Below are 18,963 nucleotides of genomic sequence, written 5' to 3' on the forward strand. Positions count from 1 at the left end.
AAATTAAATGTCAGTGTATGTATGAATTTATTTCTGTACTCCCAACTCTATCCCATTGACCTGTGTTTCTGTTTTTACTTTGATATCATACTATTTTTATGAGTGTCACTTTACAATATAATTTGAAGTCAAGTAACAGGATGTTTCTATTTTTCTTTTTCTCCTCCTTTTTTTTTCAAGATTACTCTACCTATGCTCAGAAAGATAGCTTACTGGAGCCAAATAAAGCAGGAGCAGAATGGAAGAGATTGATATCAAGAGATGTGAGAACCATCAGAAGAATCATTCTTCCCCTGATTGACTTCCTCCAACCAAACTAACCTCTCTGTTTCCCTTTCAGAGTCAAGCCTTATCTGCCTTTGTATCCGATACCAGATGTTCAAACCATCCCCACCTCCACCCCCACCCCCCAGACCTTCCTCATGTCCTCCTGTTGATTCAATTGCCATCTTCTCCATAAGGGCTGCCTGATTGTCTTCAATTTAAAAACTATACTGAACACACTACTAACATATTGACAGATACAATATTTTCCCTTTCCTTACCCCCTTCATTGATTTATTTTTCTCTAAAATAAACATTATCATTGAACATAGTATATTTCCCATGTATCTTATTCATTTTCTGTTCTAGAACAAACAGCTTTATGAGAGCAAGGACTTCTATCTAGCTCTCTCTTTTTTTAATTATCTTTATTTATTGGATAGAAACATCCAGAAATTTAGAAGAAGGGCAAGATAGAGAGGGAGACAGAGAGACACCTGCAGCCCTGCTTCACCTCTTGCAAAACTTTCCTCCAGCAGGTTGAGGACAGGGGACTTGAACCCTGATCCTTGCATATTTGCAATATGTGCACTCAACCAGCTGTGCCACCATCCAGTCTTCAGGGCTGCTATCTCTTTCATTCATTGCTTTATTTCCAGTGTTTAGAATATTACCTGGTATATTAGAAGAAATCAGTATGTTTATACTGAAGCAATAAGTAAAAGATATGTCCAAGCCGCCAAACTCCAAAAAATCTGACTTACTGACACTGTTATCTCTCCTCCCAGGAAACATCTTAGGGTCACAATTCTCCCTCTAGGATATGGCTCCTCTGAGCCAACTGAGTGGCCACATCAACTCCACATGTGAGGCAGAGAACTCCACAGCCCCGAGCCGTGCCCGCCCTCATGCCTACTATGCTCTCTTCTACTGCACTCTCATCTTGGCCATCATCTTTGGCAATGGTCTGGTGTGCGTGGCTGTACTGAAAGAACGGGCCCTGCAGACCACCACCAACTACCTGGTGGTAAGCCTGGCCGTGGCAGACCTACTAGTGGCTACCTTGGTGATGCCCTGGGTAGTGTACCTGGAGGTGAGTGGACTCCAGTTATGGCCTCTCCATGTAGTCATGCTTGTATCTTTCTCCCCTGAGCTGCTAGCTTTCTAGGCTCAGATGCTCCCTACTGTGACCCAGAGATGAGGGAAGGGTGGGATATCCCTGTCATTCTTCATTTTACAAAGGCATCCAGCATCCCTTGTCTACATCAAAACTGGGAAACTAGGAATGATTCTGTTCCCTGGTCTCCAGCATCCAGGTGGCTAGATTTGAGTGAGAGTTATTGATCTAATAGGGATTTGCCCAAAAGTGGGCCAGATTTACTCATTTTTTTATTATTTTATTTTTATTTTTTGCCTCCAGGGTTATTTCTGGGGCTTAGTGCCAGCACTACAAATCATTGCTCCATCATTTTTGTGTTTTATTGGATAGGACAGAGAGAAATTGAGGGGGAAGGGGAAGAATGAGAGGAGGAGAGAAAGATAGACATCTGCAGACCCGCTTCACTTCCTGTGAAGTGACCTTTCTGCAGGTGGAGAGCAGGGGCCCAAACCGGGACCCTTCTGCTTTGTACTATGTGGGTTTAGCTGGGTGCACCATCGCCTGACCCCCTCCAGGCTTACTTTCCATGTCAGTCATGCCTCAAAGATTTGGAAGATTGGGAGAAACAGTCTAGTGGCCATCTCCCTCAGTATTTTCTATTAAAGTAGGGGTGGGGGGCATATAGGAGGGACAAGAGGACAGCACACTCTCAGGTGTGGGGAGGGTAAAGAATCTGTTAGTAAATATATATATATATATATATATATATTATGAATTATAGGAAATGACAGTAAGACCAGTCCACAAAATTGATAAATTTCTTGTGATGGCGCAGTTCCCCTTTGACTTGGTTCATTCCTCCTGAATACCAACTCTCCATAGACTCTGCTACCGAGGGAAGAGGGAACAAAAAAAACCTTCAGATTTGTATTTTTGATGCCTCCATTAATAGTATATAACCTGTGAGTCAGATAATGAAGCAGGCCCTGGAGAATTCTCCAGAAGAGAAACATTTCTCAAAAATGAAAGTATTTTTCATTTTAAAGTACAAAACAGAGTCAGAAGGTAATCAAGACAAAACATCCACTTGCTAACAAGGAAAATGGGGTGCCTACACCTACTCAAAACCCTGATACTCTTTTTTTTTTAATTTATGAAAAGGAAACAATGACAAAACCACAGGATAGGAGGATATAACTCAACACAATTCCCACCACCAGAACTCTGTATCCCATCCCCTCTCCTGAGAGCTTTCCTATTCTTTAACCCTCTGGGAGTATGGACTCAAGGTCATTGTGGGATGCAGAAGGTGGAAGGTCTGGCTTCTGTAATTGCTTCCCTGCTGAACATGGGCATTGACAGGTCGATCCATACTCCCAGCCTGTCTCTCTCTTTCCCTAGTGGGGCAGGGTTCTGGGGAAGCAGAGCTCCAGGACACGTTGGTGGGGTCGTCTGTCCAGAGAATTCTGGATGGCATCATGCTAGCATCTGGAACCTGGTGACTGAAAAGAGAGTTAACATATAAACCCAAACAAGTTGTTGACTAATAATGAACCTAAAAGCTAGAATAGAGCAGATGAAGAGTTGGGGGGTCTCCGTTTTGTAGATAGCTAATAGGCATATTTTAGTTGTATTCCAAAGGGCCTGTGGCTATACTAGTTTTTTCTTTCCCTGAGCCTGAAATCTGATATACAGGTGGATCCAAGTTATTGTCTGGGGAGATGATGTCATGAGTAGGAACAATCCAAACTGCCCCGATTTCAGGACCCATCTTCTTCAGGATGGAACATTCTCTACCATTGTTGGTCCAAGTTGAGAACAAGGTCCTTTGGGGGCCCACAGAGGGGTCTGTTTTGTTGTTTATGATAGAGATGACTGGTAACAATGGAGAGAGGGATTTATTTGAGGTCTAAGCCCATCATGTCTGTTTGGTAATCTCAGGACTCCCCGAATAAGGGCCCCAACTGATGGGGTGGCCTGATAGTGACTAAAGAGTCATCATTAAAGTATGCCAGTCTCTTGCCCTTATTCAGCTTTTGCAGTCCTTGCTTTGATAAGGTTAGCTTTGGGGTGAGTGAGGGAAGTATAATAGGAAGTAGGTAAGGAGGGTATCTAAGTCTAAGTAGATACTATATTTCATTATGAACTTTATATTGACTCACTACAGACTATTGTGCACTTTTGCTTTCAGGTATATATTTTGCCCTAATTTATGGAGACATGTGAACATATGCTCTATCTCACGGGACCTGGTCTATATCTAGGTTTTGGAACTTTGTTAGGAAGTGAAGCTCCTGGAATGGAATTTGAGAATCCTATGAAAGGAAAGGTCTCACCTGAGTTATGAGGTTGAAGGGTTGACATTTCATGTCTGATGTCTCTGGACACAGTCTGAAGTAAAGCATACCAAGGTGGCGCTCATTGCATTGATTAGGTTGGGATCAGCAAATGAAATATCATTTGGTATGAATTGAGAAAAGCATGAGCCCCACCCTAGAGGTTCTAGGACTGGGGAAATATAGACTCTATAGAGGAAGTGGGAGGTTCCTGCTGTCTTAGGGCTTAAGAAGGCAATAGATGTGTAAGGATCCCAGTTCAAGCCCCCAGATCCCCACCTGCAGGGGAGTCTCTTCACAGGCAGTGAAGCAGGTCTGCAGGTGTCTATCTTTCTCTCCCCCTCTCTGTCTTCCCCTCTTCTCTCCATTTCTCTCTGTCCTATCCACCAACAACTACATCAATAACCACAACAATGTTAAACAACAAGGGCAACAAAAGGGAAAACAAATAAATATAAAAAAATCAAAAAGAAGGCAATAGATAGTTATTGCTATAATCATTATTTGGCAATTGGGTTAACTTTGAAATATCCCTTTATTAGGATTTGCTGTATCATACACAACATCACCATAATTTATGTCCTTTGACATTATTTGTATATAGCTGTGACACCGGTTGCTTCTGTTCTCCCTGGTCTAAGCTTTTAAGAGAGTCAACATATCAAAGACTCAGCCTATGGTCTGTGCATTAAAAAGTTTGAGACATTCAATTAATTTCCCCCTCTCATATAAATAGTGATTTATATGACTAGAAACTAATAGGAGTGTACATAAACACCATTCCCACCACCAAAAGACTGTATCCCATCCCATTCCCCCTTACCTCCCCACCCCTACCAAACATCCACTCTCACCCTCAACCCAGGGTTTTTACTTTGGTGCCCTACTCCAACCCTGGTATTCTTATCAGGAAAACATGCAATTACTAGAGAGATTTTTTAAACACTTAATATACTATTAATACTTCTCCTCTGCACTCTGCATAATTCTAAAGAGGTATCCAATGAAAGATTAAAATGATGCTATGATTAAGAGAAATTAAAATTCATCAAATTAATATCTCAGTTAATATTAATAGTGAAGGTGACAGTTAATTAAGTATGACATATCACAGGAGAGCAAAAACCTTGAACACTGCTGCCTATACTGGTATCCATATGAAAGAATGACTGAGAAACTAAAATTAGACTTATCATCTCAATGGAGACACATAAAGGGGGGGGAATCAAGAAAACAGAACAGAAAAGTAAAGTGAAGAAAAGAAAAGAAGGAAAGCATCTAGCTTAATTGGGATAGACTTAAAAGGAGTGTGTGTGTGTGTGTGTGTGTGTGTGTGTGTGTGTGTGTGTATGTGTGTATGTGTGTGTGTGTGTGTATGTAAAATGTTTTTTCTTCTCAGGTTAATTGTGATGAAAGTCTTGTATTTATCTTCATGTTTTGTCAACCGGATTATGCTGAGCTATCTTTGAAATCAAAGGCTATGCCTTGGTCCTTTTGTACTGTAATCCAAACACAGCTGGCACATAATATGTGCAACATAAATATCTGATATATGAATGATCAGATGGATCTACTCTGCAGTATATGCAGTAGGCAGACGGCTCCTGCTTATACCATCTGCAGCTATATCTACTATTATGACTGTTTTTCACATCCAATAATAATGATACTGATAAGGAGTCAGAAATATATATGTACATATGATATTCTTAAGAGCGAGTTCAACTTTAAGTACTATAACTTAATATGGCCTAGTCAATGATTCTTCCATATGCAGCATTATCCACAGGCAAAGGCAAAACTCTAGACCTCCAGTGTGAGTACTGTACCATTTACAGCAGGAGGAAATAAATCTGTGTCTCAGAATTTTTAGTAGACGAATCAAGATGTACTTTGGCTAGACTGGCTTATGGTATGAGCTTTTCCTCTTATCACTGGGCACAAGAGTTACTTTAGTGTGTGCTCTGAGGTATTTTTCCCCCATGTAATATATCAACTGCTTGGGAATCTTATAGTTTCCCAAAGGAATGAAAAACAAAAACAAAAACTGGGAAGGGTCGGGAGGGAGCTTTCGCTGGTAACATTCTCCTTGTCTCTTTGTTGAGGTACATAGGCCCCTAGCCTTAGTACTGCATACCAAGAGGCTAGCAGGGCCAGTCACTGACTCTCTTCAGTTTTCTTATGTGTATATCCATTGTATGAACTCATAAACGTTCTCGAGCCTAACCTAGCAGACAAATTCAAGATAAAAATCAGGCAGATGGCCGCATAGTAGGTTATATTCCAGAGGGTTTAGGTCTGGCTAACTCTTTAATTCAATTTGCAGCATTTTCTAGAAAACTTTTTCTGTGCCATACCAAATAGTTCAATCTCAGATTCCCTCTCAAGTTTTTAATTTCCTGCTCTGGAAGCTGAAGTCAGTTTGGAGCTCCCTCTTCAAGCACAAACATCCCATTTTGTTCCACTCAGTTCAGCACCAATTTTATGATGTTTGATGCACTTATATCAGGACTGAAATGCAGTATAACTAGCCAAGGAAACATTTAGAATACTAAAATAAGAGTCCTTGGGTTTCAGTGTGGATAGGGGAAAAGATTCAAAGTTTTAATCATGTAGATAGGTCGGAAAGACCAGGACAGTTTCAAGCAGTGAAACTTACCACAGAAAGAATTATCAAGGCCAAGTAGTGATGACAGGAAAGAATAGTTGTTTTTTGGTTTTTGGGTTTTTTTTTGGGGGGGGAGGAGGAGGTGAAGAGCTATTGGATCTTACGATGATACTGTTAAAATGAAAGATATGGGGGGTGGGGCGGTAGCACAGCGGGTTAAGTGCAGTTGGCCCAAAGTGCACAGACTGGCGGAAGGATCCTGGTTCAAGCCCCCAGCTCCCCACCTGCAGGGAAGTTGCTTCACCGGTGGTGAAGCAGGTCTGCAGGTGTCTATCTTTCTCTCTCCCCTCTCTCTCTCCTCCTCTCTCAATTTCTCTCTGTCCTATCCAACAACAATAACAGCAATGACAATAATAATAGTGACAACAAGGGTAACAACAAGAGCAACAAAAATGGGAAAAATAGCCTCCAGGAGCAGTGGATTCGTAATGTAGGCACTGAGCCTCAGCAATAACCCTGTATGTAGGCAACAACAACAACAAAAATGAAAGACAGGGCTTTTTAAAAGGAGGGTTTCCGCATAGTTAAAAAGAGAGAGAAAGAAGAAAAGAAAGGAAGGAAGGAAGGAAGGAAGGAAGGAAGGAAGGAAGGAAGGAAGGAAAGAAAGAAAAAAGGAAGGAAGGAAGGAAGGGAGGGAAAGAGAGAAAGAAAGAAAGAAAGAAAGAAAGAAAGAAAGAAAGAAAGAAAAAGAAAGGAAGGAAGAAAGAAAGAAAGAAAGAAAGAAAGAAAGAAAGAAAAGAAAAGAAAAGAAAGAAGAAAGGAAGGGAGGGAGGGAGGGAGGGAGGGAGGAAGGAAGGAAGGAAGGAAGGAAGGAAGGAAGGAAGGAAGGAAGGAAAGGAAGGAGAAAGCAATTGGAGATCTCCCCACTGGAAAGCCAAACCAGGAGATTCTCAACATTTCTTCACTATATTTTGAATTTTTGTAACAAGCATAGACTACTAAAGCTGGAAAGGCTTGAGATGATTTATGCTGTCATTTCTCAAGCCTGATCTAACCACAAGAAATTCCTGGCCACATCTTAGTTAAAGGAATTCTCTGGGGATGGGCACCAGAATCTGCAACTTAAATGGGCTCTGCCATGATTTCTGGGCACTGGAACTTGGAGCACTTCTGAGCTTAACTTCATGACAGAAAACTACTTCCTAAAAATACAGATGAAAAAATCATGTTAAGTGAAATAAGTCAAAAACAGAAGGATGAATATGGGATGATCTCATTCAAAGGCAGAAACTGAAAAACAAGATCAGAAGAGAAAACACTAAGCAGATCTTGGACTGGAGTTTTTGTATTGCAGCAAAATGAAAGACTTTGGGGGGGGGGAGATTACAGGTCCCAGAAAAGGATGAAAAAATAATAATAATACAGACTAGCATTTGATCCATGGCATCACATGTGCCAGAATGATGCTCTGGTTCTTTCTCTTCTATCATAAATAAATTTTAAAACTTTTGGATAATAATAATAAACACAAACTTGGGCCAGAAAGATAGCTCACTTGAGTAGTGTGGTCCCTACATACTAAAGGAAGTTTCAGTGCTATGTTGTCTTTCTGACTCTGTGTCTGTCTTTTTATTTGAAAAAGTTAGCCTGGAGCAGTGAAGCTCCAGGGACAACAACAGAAACAGACCATTGGATCTACCAAATAGGAATTATCAGGGGTGGCTCCATAGTAACTGAAATCAAACGCCCCCTCCTTCCCCCCAATTCTTAGCCCACTCCCAGCCTGATAATTTGTTATATATTGTTATATAAATACATGGGTCTCTGCTACAAATTAAGTTATAGGAACTACCAATCTGAAGCATGCCCATTTCAAAGATGATGGACTTGGGAATCAGAAAATTGAAAAATCTGGTTTGTTTGTTTTTTTGTTTGTTTGTTTGTTTTTTGTGGTTTTCACAAATTCATAACTCCTAGTGGCCTTTTTTTCCATTGTTGTTAGACAAGACAGAGAGAAATTAAGAGAGGGGAGAGACACCTGCAGACCTGTTTCACGGCTTTGTAGCGATGCCCCTGCAGTTGGGGAGCTGGGGGATAGAACCAGGATCCCTGCACCAGTCCTTGCGTTTCATACTATGTGCACTTAATGTGGTGTGCTACTACTCAGCCCTTGAAAAACATGTTTTTACTAACTTGTCTTGCCCCATAGCACCTCACCCAGTAATAACAATAATAATAATCCAGAGATGGCAAACAAAAGTGAAATGATGAGGTTATTAGAGTAACAATTCCATTCTTTTCCCTTGAGAATCTCCCCAAAATAACTAAAAATGCCTCACTCAGAACAATAGTTCCTAACCTGAGGTGTTGGAAGGTGGCTCTTCACTATATATTGATTTAAAAAAAAAAAAAAACTACTTCTTTATTTTCACTAAGTAGATGTATAACATTTCTGTCATTTTTTATGGAAATAGGGTCTCATGCATGCATGATTTCACCAATATAAATTTTTTTTTTCATTTAGGTAGAGAGATAAGGACAGTGAGTAAAGAGAAAGTGAGAAATCCCACAGTACCAGGTAGTGATCATTGTAGTGATACCTGGGACTTGAACCTGGGTCACATGCATAGCAATGTAGGCTCCCTACCCAGTGAGCTATCTCTCTGGTCCTCCTTCAATTATTAATGTATGCATCAACTCATAGCAGAAGAAATCCTTAGAGTCACCAGTGGAAATTACTGAGTTTTCTTTTTTTCACATAACATTATAGTTGTTATAGACAACTTGAAATAGCACTTACATTCATTAGAAACATGGAAATTATAGGAATTTTGAGCCTGCCACTAGGTCTTGTTATTTAATGTATTATTAAAGAAGCATATATATTTTTAAAAAATACTTTGCAAACTATATTTCAGTATAATTGGCATCTTCTGTGACCCATTGAATTTTACTGCATGTACTTAAAAGCAATCTTTTGAGAAGAAGATCCTAAGATTAAAGGATTCCTGGAACAAAGAATGCTTATGGACCTTGTTTTAGGGACCATCATTTCTGAAGGCAAGGGCAGTTTCCACCTTTACCTTCACCACCTCAACCAGTGTTTCCAAAACCTCCCACACAGTAAGAATCATCAGAGTGATTTATGATTCAGAGTGGGGCCTAAGAATCATTTTGTTTAACAAGAGCCTTAGGTGATTTGGGAAATGCTGCTTATAATCAGTAAATTTGGGGAATGCTGCCTTGGGCTGTGTCTGTTGAAAATCAATAGCCAACTTCTGTACCTGAAGATATACTCTTGCTCACTGCCACCTTCTGTATTGCCAAGGGGAATTAGTGACATTCATTAGCAAGTGAGAGTAACACCACCTGGCTGCTGTTTAATTCTGAAGTGAGTTATTCATTAGAATTTAAAAGAAATTTAGAATTATGTCTCTAAAGAGCCTTAAGTCAATCAAGTGTTTTTTTCCCTACTTTAATTTTAAAAAATCGCTTTACCTTTTATGTTATCCCAACACTTTGTACTTATCTTACTGTCAGCATTTATCACATTGTATAATATTTATTTATTTATTTATTAGTGTCTATCTCCTACACCCATATCCATTCACCCACTTCTTCCTCTAACATGCACACACTTTATATTCTGAGACTCCGGGGACAGAAACAGGTTTGTTTCATTGTAATACATCCACCCAGCAAAATAATGGGGACTCAGTTAATAAGCCAGGGGGATAACTCATCTTTGGAGCACAGGACTTTCAGCCTGAGGCCCAAAACTTGATCGAGGTACTGTCACACACCAGAGCTGATAGTCTCTCTCTCTCAAAAAAATAAATATTTTAAAAATGTGAAATATTTGGATTGATAGATGGATAAATGTCCTTCTGTGACATTATGAAACCTGTTAGCTTGAGGAGTTCTGTGTCACACTAAGAAAGAAGAAACAGGGAATTGGGCTGTAGAGCAGCGGGTTAAGCGCAGGTGGCGCAAAGCACAAGGACCGGCATAAGGATCCCGATTCGAACCCTGGCTCCCCACCTGCAGGGGAGTCGCTTCACAGGCGGTGAAGCAGGTCTGTAGGTGTCTATCTTTCTCTCCTCCTCTCTGTCTTCCCGTCCTCTCTCCATTTCTCTCTGTCCTATCCAACAACAACAACAATAAAACAACAAGGGCAACAAAAGGGAATAAATAAATAAAATAAATATTAAAAAAAAAGAAAGAAGAAACAGTTGAATTGTTGTGTGGAAAGCAGAAATGTTACACATGTACAAACTATTGTATTTTTTTATATTTTTAATTATTTTTATTTATTGGATAAAGAGAGGCAGAAATCAAGAGGGAAAGGGGTGATAGAGAAGAAGAAAGACAGAGAGACACCTACAGCACTGCTTCACCACTCACAAAGCTTTCCCCCTGCAGGTGGGCACTGGGGGCTCAAACCGAGGACCTTGTGCACTGTAACATGTGCGCCCAACCAGGTGCACCACATCCCGCCCCCCCAAAAATATTGCATTTTATGTTGACTGTTACCCATTAATCTCCCAATAAAGACATTTAAAAAAAGAAGAAGAAGAAAGGAAGAAAGAAAAGAGAAGAAAGCAACCAGGTTTGGGCATAGTATTTATTTAGAAAAGGCACCCAATAAAATGGAATATGGGCTTGACCTCAGAAAATGAGAAAAGGCCTCACTGAAAGTTCCATAAATAGAAAATGTATGTAGTTAGGGAAAGAAAGAAAAAAAAAAAAAAGGAATAAAGACTTGAGGAGATAGTACACCCTCAAGAAAGGAAGGGCAGGCTAGAAGTCTGTATGGAGGTGAAGGGCTTCTGGATATATTCAAATTCTTGCTTGAATCCCCCTTGTCCATGACTGTCAACCGATACTTTGTGCAGTTTGGCTCAGCCCTTGTGCTTTGCACAGGTGAAGGTAAGTGGGCACCGTGTCAGGTCACAGGTCATTGGTCTCATCAGCCATCTTGTCTTCATGCTGACTCAAGGCTTAATTCTCCATCTTCTTGGTTATGTGATAGACACATAAACAGTAAATTAAGACTGCTGCCTATACAAAATAATAATAATAATAAACTGCTGCCTCTAAGATGGGTGGATCTGAGGAAGGAGGAGAGGTGATTACTTGCTTGTTTACAGCTCTTAGAACTAGTAAGGAAGTAATCTGCTTCAGCATGCCTTAGAGCAATGCACTTTAAGCATTTTTATGTTAGTAGTGCTTGAATGCAGTGACTTGAGAAACTGCTTTGTTACAGACCCAGACAAAGTAAAGCAATTGATGGGGGCTGGGCAGTGGCACATTTGGTTGAGTACACACATTACACATTTCCATGCACAAGGACCTAGGTTCAAGTCCCCAGTTCCTACCTGTAGGAGGAAAGCTTCACAAGTAGTGAAATGGTGCTGCAAGTCTCAATCTCAGTCAATCTCTCTCTCTCTCTCTCTCTCTCTCGCCTCCAGGGTTGTTGCTGGGGCTCAGTACTGGCACTACAAATCCAGTGCCCCTGGTGGAAATTGAGAGAGGAGTCAGAGACAGAGAGGGAGAGAGAAAAACACATACAGACCTGTTTCATTATTTGTGAATCAGAGCCCTTGCAGGTGGGGAGTGGGGGCTCAAACCTGGATCCTTGCGTGGGTCCTTGCACTTCTTGCTATGTGCACTTAACTGGGTGTGCCACCGCCTGGCACCTCCTCTTCTCTATCTTCCCTTTCCCTCTCAATTTCTCTGTCTCTATCCATTGAAAAATATATGCATATACACAATGGAATACTACTCAGCTATCAAAAGTGGTGAATTCACCTTCTTTAAGCCATCTTGGATGGAGCTTGAAGAAATCATGTTAAGTGAGATAATCAGAAGCAAGAGGATGAATATGGGATTATGTCACTCATAGACAGAAGTTGAAAAACAAGATCAGAAGGGAAAACACTATGTAGAACTTGGACTGGAGTTGGTGTATGGCATCAAAGTAAAAGACTCTGGGGTGAAGGGAGGGTTCAGGTCCTGGAACATGATGGCAGAGGAGGACCTAGTGGGGGTTATATTGTTATGTGGAAATTTTATGCATGTACAAACTATTATATTTTACTGTTGACTGTAAACCATTAATCCCCCAATAAGGAAATTTTTTAAAAGATAAAAAATTATAAACAAAATAATAAAAAACTTAAAAAGAAAAGTATATGTATATATGCATGTGTATGAAATATATATATATATATATATATATGTGTGTGTGTGTATATGGAAAACAATTAATAATGACTGTATATTCTCTCAGAAATGTCACCTTGGTCCTTAATTCCTTACTGGTGATATTCAGTATGTCTAACACTAATGTCAACATTCTTCCTTCCTCTTCCCCTAGCTAGCTAGCCAGCCTGCTAGACTTGAGCTAAACTGTATATGTCTCAGAAGCAATTTATCAAAGTGCTGAACTTTGAGAGGAAAAATAGAGCAATAGTTAAAATCAAGGATTTGATAGTCTAGCTCTTTTTACTAGCTATGCATTCGTAAGCACATTAACTATCCCTCTGAGTCTCCATTTCTTTATTAATAAGTTGTAAATAATATTTATCTCACTGGATTGCTATGAGATAATGTGAAAGAAAGTTTAGCATGTTCTTGACTTCTTGTTTTTTCTTAACAGCTTATTTATTTACTAACTTGAAGGAAAGAGAGTAGAAAGAACCAAAGCACATGCAATACTGGTGATCAAACTTGGGCCTTTATGTTTTTTTAAGTCCAATACTCTCTGTCACTTATCACTGTTATTATTATTATTATTATTATTAACCACTTACTTTTATTTGATGTGGGGGGGCTTCACTTAAAAAACCCAAAAACAGTATTTCCACTATATACTCCACCAATTAAAGACTCATTTTAATGAGTAAACTCCAGGGAAGGTAAAGTGATGGCACCTTAGTGGGAGTAACTTTAATCAGCTAGACAGATTGGGTTTTTTTGTTTGTTTGTTTTTCTTTTTTTTTTTTCTTGACACATAGCTGAGATCAAAGAGAGAATGGGAATTTTGATGGCAGAATCTGAAACTGGAAAAGAGAGTCAGAATGGGGTGGAGCAGTAGGGGTCTGGAAGCCAGAGGACTGCTTGAGGGCTTTGGCCAGTAAGAGCTAAAAGAAGGCAAATACTAAAGAAATTTCCCAGGAGTATAGTTTCTTGAGGCCTAAAGTCAGCAGCCACCAGTTTCTTTTGCACTGTTTTTTATTATTGTTGATTTTAATTTTATTTCGGTTTTTGCAGTCCTGTGATGGAGACAATCAGAAGATGGCGTCTCTTTCCCTAGTGGGGAAGTAATGCAGTCTGTAATACAAAATAGCTGATGAGTATGTGGTTTTCTCCTTTCCCCTCATGTGTACCCATTTACATCTCCTTCCAACAACCGGCTTGCTCTATTCTAGCAGGGTCTGTTAATAGTCTACCTTCCAATGTTCTGTCTGCTTTTACTAGCCATGCCTCCTTGGGCAAAGTACTAAACCACTCTAAATCAGTAATAGAATGTCTGTGAAGTGCTTTGTATAACACCAGGCATTTAATGAACACTCAACAAATATTTTTCATTATTATTATTACTACTACTACTACTACTACTACTACTACTACTACTACTACTACTACTACTATTAAGACATCAGAGACTATTCATTCTTCCGAGATGAGACGAGATCGGGCGTGTTCAGGGTGGCATGGCCGGAGACAAGACTACTCATTCTTTTGTGATACATTTGTATGTCATGGATTCAGCAGCAAACAAGTAAAAGCTCTCATTCTTACAATTCTGACTAACAGTCACTTAATCTCCTACAATCTAAGTGTTTAATTGGTCTTCAAAAGCTTTTAAGAGGGAGTTGGGCGGTAGCACAGCGGTTAAGCACTGGTGGCGTAAAGAACACGGACCTGTGTAAGGATCCCAGTTCAAGCCCCTGGCTCCCCACCTGCAGGGGAGTTGCTTCACAGGCAGTGAAGCAGGTCTGCAGGTGCCTTTCTCTCCCCCTCTCTGTCTTCCCCTCCTCTCTCCATTTCTTTCTGTCCTATCCATCAACGAAGACATCAATAACAACAATAATAATAACTACAACAATAAAAGAAGGGAAAATAAATAAATATTTAAAAAAATAAAAAAGCTTTTAAGAGCACAAAGTGGCCCTGGAGGTGGTACAATTGATAAAGTAATAGCCTCTCATGTGTGATATCCTGAGTTCAGTCCCTGACATATCATGTACTAAAACAGTACTCTAGTTCTCCCTTTCTCTCCTCTTTTCTCTCAGAGTTAGACAGACATATAAATCATCTTTAAAATTATGACACATAGAAAAATTAATTTTTAATAAGCAAAAGTTTCAGAGTTATAGAAATTCCTGGAATGGGTCATGTGGGTTTGTTACCCATGTAGAGCAAATTCTTCATAAGTCTTGAACTGTATTAGCAATACTAAAATCTCATGGGATCTAGTTATTTTATTAAGAATGCCTTAATTCTCTAGTTATCTTTTGAGTTGTTCAAGGACAGAATCTGAAGAGCATTTTTAAAACTTCTGAAAACACATAAAATGCCCTCCTTCTTGAACTGCTAAGAGTTTCATAAGTACTTGTTTTATGAGAGAATGAAAGAGTGAACAAATGAGTCCACAGAAAGCACTAGAATTTCTCTTTTTTTTCTATTGTTTTTGCATTTTTTTATTTTAAAATATTTTTTATTTATTTTGGATAGAGACAGAAAGTGAGAGGGAAGGGGAAGATAGAGAGGGAGAGAGAAAACAACTGCAGCACTGCTTCACCACTCATGAAGTGCCTCCCATACAGGTGGGGTCCAGGGGTTTGAACCTGGGTCATTGTACACTATAATGTGTGCGTGCATCACCACCTAGACCCCAGTTTCTAACTGCTCTAACAATAATGTCTCACCTATCCTTCCTTCTCAACATACTACGGAACTTGACAATTTGGGAAGTGAGAGGAGTGATTCTTCTGTAAATTTAAGACACAAGTTGCATAATAAATATATTTTAATGAGATTTAAAGCAGAAAATGCAACTTTTGTAAGTTTTTATAGCATACAACTCTCCTGTATACTGAGCAAAACCATGTTTTATTCTCAACCTCCCTTAAGTCACTGTTATTATAGCTATATATCTCCCTTTTAAAAATATTTTCATTTTTAGAATTCCTATAGTTCATATTAGGCCTTTGTTTATCTAGAACTAAATATTTGAACTAAAAGAGAGAAAATAAATCCGCAACCAAGTGACCATAAAGTGATGACTTCATCACTGGTTAGTGCTTTTCATTGTTGCTTTTAAACAAAATATCTTTGGTCAGAGTTTTTCAAAACACAAGTTAGAGATGACCAAATATAGGAGTAAAACTGAAGGCTTAAAAAGAATTGACACAGAAAATTCTCAGAGACGAGGAAGAACAGGAAACTTGTCAGAACCCAACTTTAGTGAGATACAGTAAAGACAAACAGTAAAGTAACAAGGTCACCCAACATGGTTTTGGAATGATGAAAACTAGATAAAGGAACAACATATTTGAACTATGTCTGTCTTTCCCTTTACCTGCTTTGCCTTCTTTTCTTTTCAATAGCCATTAGGCCTTTCCGGTGGGGGTATCATGAATACCACTTAAGCCAGGCACCAGGCATAATAGGTTTCTCCTCTAGCCTCATGGCCCTCAATCAAGAATTGCAGTTCCAGGCACAAGAATTTGGCAAATGCACAAAAGTCTCAGGGTCTAAGAATGGCTTTTGTGGTCATCCTGGAAATTAAAATTTCCTTGAAACATGTCTTTCATCCAATTGAATTATGTAAAGATAATATTAATAAGATGGAAATGGGGCCAGAAAGATAGCTCACCTGAGGTGGTGTCTGCTTTGCCTCAGGAGCAATTCAGGTTCAAGTCTGAACCACGTTGCAATGGGAGAAGCTTTGCTGTTATGCTGTCTCTCCCTTACCTCTTCTCTCTACCTCTGCCCCCTTTCTATGTGAAAATGTTCACTGGGGGCTATTATGCAAAAGATTTTCATGACTAAGGCTCAGAGGTCTCAACCCTGGCGATCAATGGGGTGACAGATGTCACAGCCAGATCGCCCTCACGTCCAACTCACATCCGGCTCTGAGATCTCAGGTTCAATCCCCATCACCAGAGCTGTGCAGTGCTCTGGTATCACTGTGTATCCTTCTCTCTGTATTTTAATTTTATTAGTAAATACATAAAATATTTTTTTAACTTGGCTGAGAGAAAGAGTATAAGATGGGCAAGTGCTAGACAGTAATTTAAAGTACCTACATCCTTGACTTTTCATAAGTGTCCCTCAAAGGAAAGTATGGAACTCAGAATGAAGATGTAAATTTATAAGGTCAAAACCATTCCCACTAACCCTGTGAGTGTTACAGTATAGCTGGGCTCCGTCCTCTAGACCCAGTCTCTCCATTCAATTCTATGGAACTAGGACCCAAGATTAAACTTGAGACTTCATGCTTTAGAATCCAACATTTTATACACTGTACTGTCACCCAGAAATCAGATATTTTTATGAAAAACATGCTCTGGACTTATTTCTTGGGAACCTGGTGAGTTCTCTACTGGGTGGGGGGCCTTTGAGAGTAGTTTTGGCACAGTGTTCATGCTTGGCAGTCACTTTAGTTATTCTAACTGCACATCTGTCTTACACACAATGAGTTTCCCTTGCCTCTTGAGTATGAACTAGATCAGTCATTCCCAAACCTTGGTCAGATGAAACCATTTATTTTAAAATAAAGATTCACGCACCCCAGATTCAGAGATGGGTCTTTGCAGAAGGGTTTTGAAATATTCATCTTTGAAGACCGACCACCCCACTGTGGACCACACCTTGAATGTCAGTGGATGGTTTTTAAGACCACTAACATTCTAATACTCTAAAAATACATAGTCAGGTAGCATGGTGTTCCCTCCACATCTCTTCCCGCAGTAATGAAGCATTCACTAACAGGGAAAGTATGTCAGCATCTGTACAAGGCAACCTAGGAAGGTAGTAGATTTCATTGGGTTGTCCCTCTGCTGAGGAAACACTAACATCTTAACCTCTGATGTCCAGGTAACAGGTGGAGTCTGGAACTTCAGCCGTGTTTGCTGTGATGTTTTTGTCACTCTGGATGTCATGATGTGTACTGCTAGTATCCTGAACCTCTGTGCCATCAGCATTGACAGGTAGGTCTAGGATTCCCCTTTCAGGCTTAGGAGAGAGGAGTCTAAATCATGTGCTCAAGAGAAACCACATAAGGAGCTGCTTTTGCCATATTTGAAGCAAAGGCATTGACTGAAGACATGGAAAGGGGGTCATTGCCAAGTGAAATTTACCACTCGCACGTTTTTTTCTCTTTTCTCTTTCTTTGCTTCTTTCTTTCTTTTTTTTCTTTCTTTCTTTCTTTCTTCCTTCCTTCCTTCCTTTCTTTCCTTCTTTCTTTTTCTCCTCTCTTTTTCATTTAAATTACACTTTTCAAATGAAAAGACAGCCCTATAATAGGAGATAAGAATTATACCATAAGATTTCCCAGTCTTTTTTCCCCATCTCCTCACCCAGGTCCCTAAAGAGGATTCTGGTTTTGCTTTTCCACAATTCTTTATAGTTTTGTGATTCCTAATGGGAAAGAAGCAGGCAGGAGTGTGAATGAAAGGTGGACTGCATAGGAGAAATTTTCTCTTGTTAGTATTGTGTTTGGTTCTTGTGAAGAAAAGGAGAAAGTAAGTAAGAGAAGCAAGAGAGAGCAGGAGAAAACATGAGACTGTTTAGTAAAAGGAGAAATAAGAGAAGTAGAAAGGGGAAGGCCATTTAAGAAAGTATGGCTATGATTTATTTTTTCCTTTCATAACATTTTAGGAAAATAAGTAGAGGATGATATCTTTTTATTGGTGGGGATTAATGGTTTATAGTAAACACAGTTGTTTGGTACATGTGTAATATGTATCAGTTTTCTGCAATACACTTTCACCCTCAGGCTAAGTCTTCCTCCATCATCATGCACCAGGACCTGAAAGTTCCACACCCATCTACCCCCAGAGTCCTTTATTTTGGTGCAATATATCAAACCCAGTCCAAGTTCTACTTTGTGTTTCCTTTTTCCATTCTTATTTCTCAACAATAATGATATATATATGTGTATATATATATATGTATTTTTTTATTAATTTACAATTACTTTTTGGTGCTGGAGGGGGTTTCTGTGATCTGGAGTCTATTCTTCACCTGTAACTTCATTTTCTCTATGTGAGAGTGCAACGCCCTGGTGTTATGCTCCTCTCTCCTCCTGCCTTTTCCTAACAAGAGACTTAGATTTGCTACATCATCACACACATGAAGAACCCTGGGGAAAGAAGATCTCTGTCAAGTCTGTAGCCTGTGCTGCTAATCAAGAGTCTCCACCCTCCCCTTTTTGAAAACTCTCCCACTTAACTCCTCATCAATCCCTTCTATTTTTACATTCTTTCTCCCAGTGATAGCATTTATTCATTCCATAACTCTAAGGCACAACCGCAAATGAGCTCTACCTATTATCGAAAATCTATCACATTGTATTAAGATGTCTTAGCCTACTTCATTAGGTATTATTATTATCTTCCATTCTAGCTTCTTAATGAACTAAT

General features: G+C 39.5%; 1 protein-coding gene across 1 annotated transcript in view; it reads left to right on the forward strand.

Annotated features, from left to right (window-relative positions):
- Positions 1-1,075: 1,075 nt before the first annotated feature.
- Positions 1,076-18,963, forward strand: part of DRD3 (dopamine receptor D3) — a 47,864-nt gene continuing 29,976 nt past the window's right edge. Inside the window, exons 1-2 of the mRNA XM_016185251.2 lie at positions 1,076-1,357; positions 17,417-17,529. Coding sequence (XP_016040737.1) covers positions 1,088-1,357; positions 17,417-17,529 — 383 coding nt within the window. The 5' untranslated portion in view covers positions 1,076-1,087. The remainder of the gene's footprint in view (positions 1,358-17,416; positions 17,530-18,963) is intronic.

Source organism: Erinaceus europaeus, chromosome 9, assembly GCF_950295315.1.
Source record: "Erinaceus europaeus chromosome 9, mEriEur2.1, whole genome shotgun sequence".
Lineage (NCBI taxonomy): Eukaryota > Metazoa > Chordata > Mammalia > Eulipotyphla > Erinaceidae > Erinaceus > Erinaceus europaeus.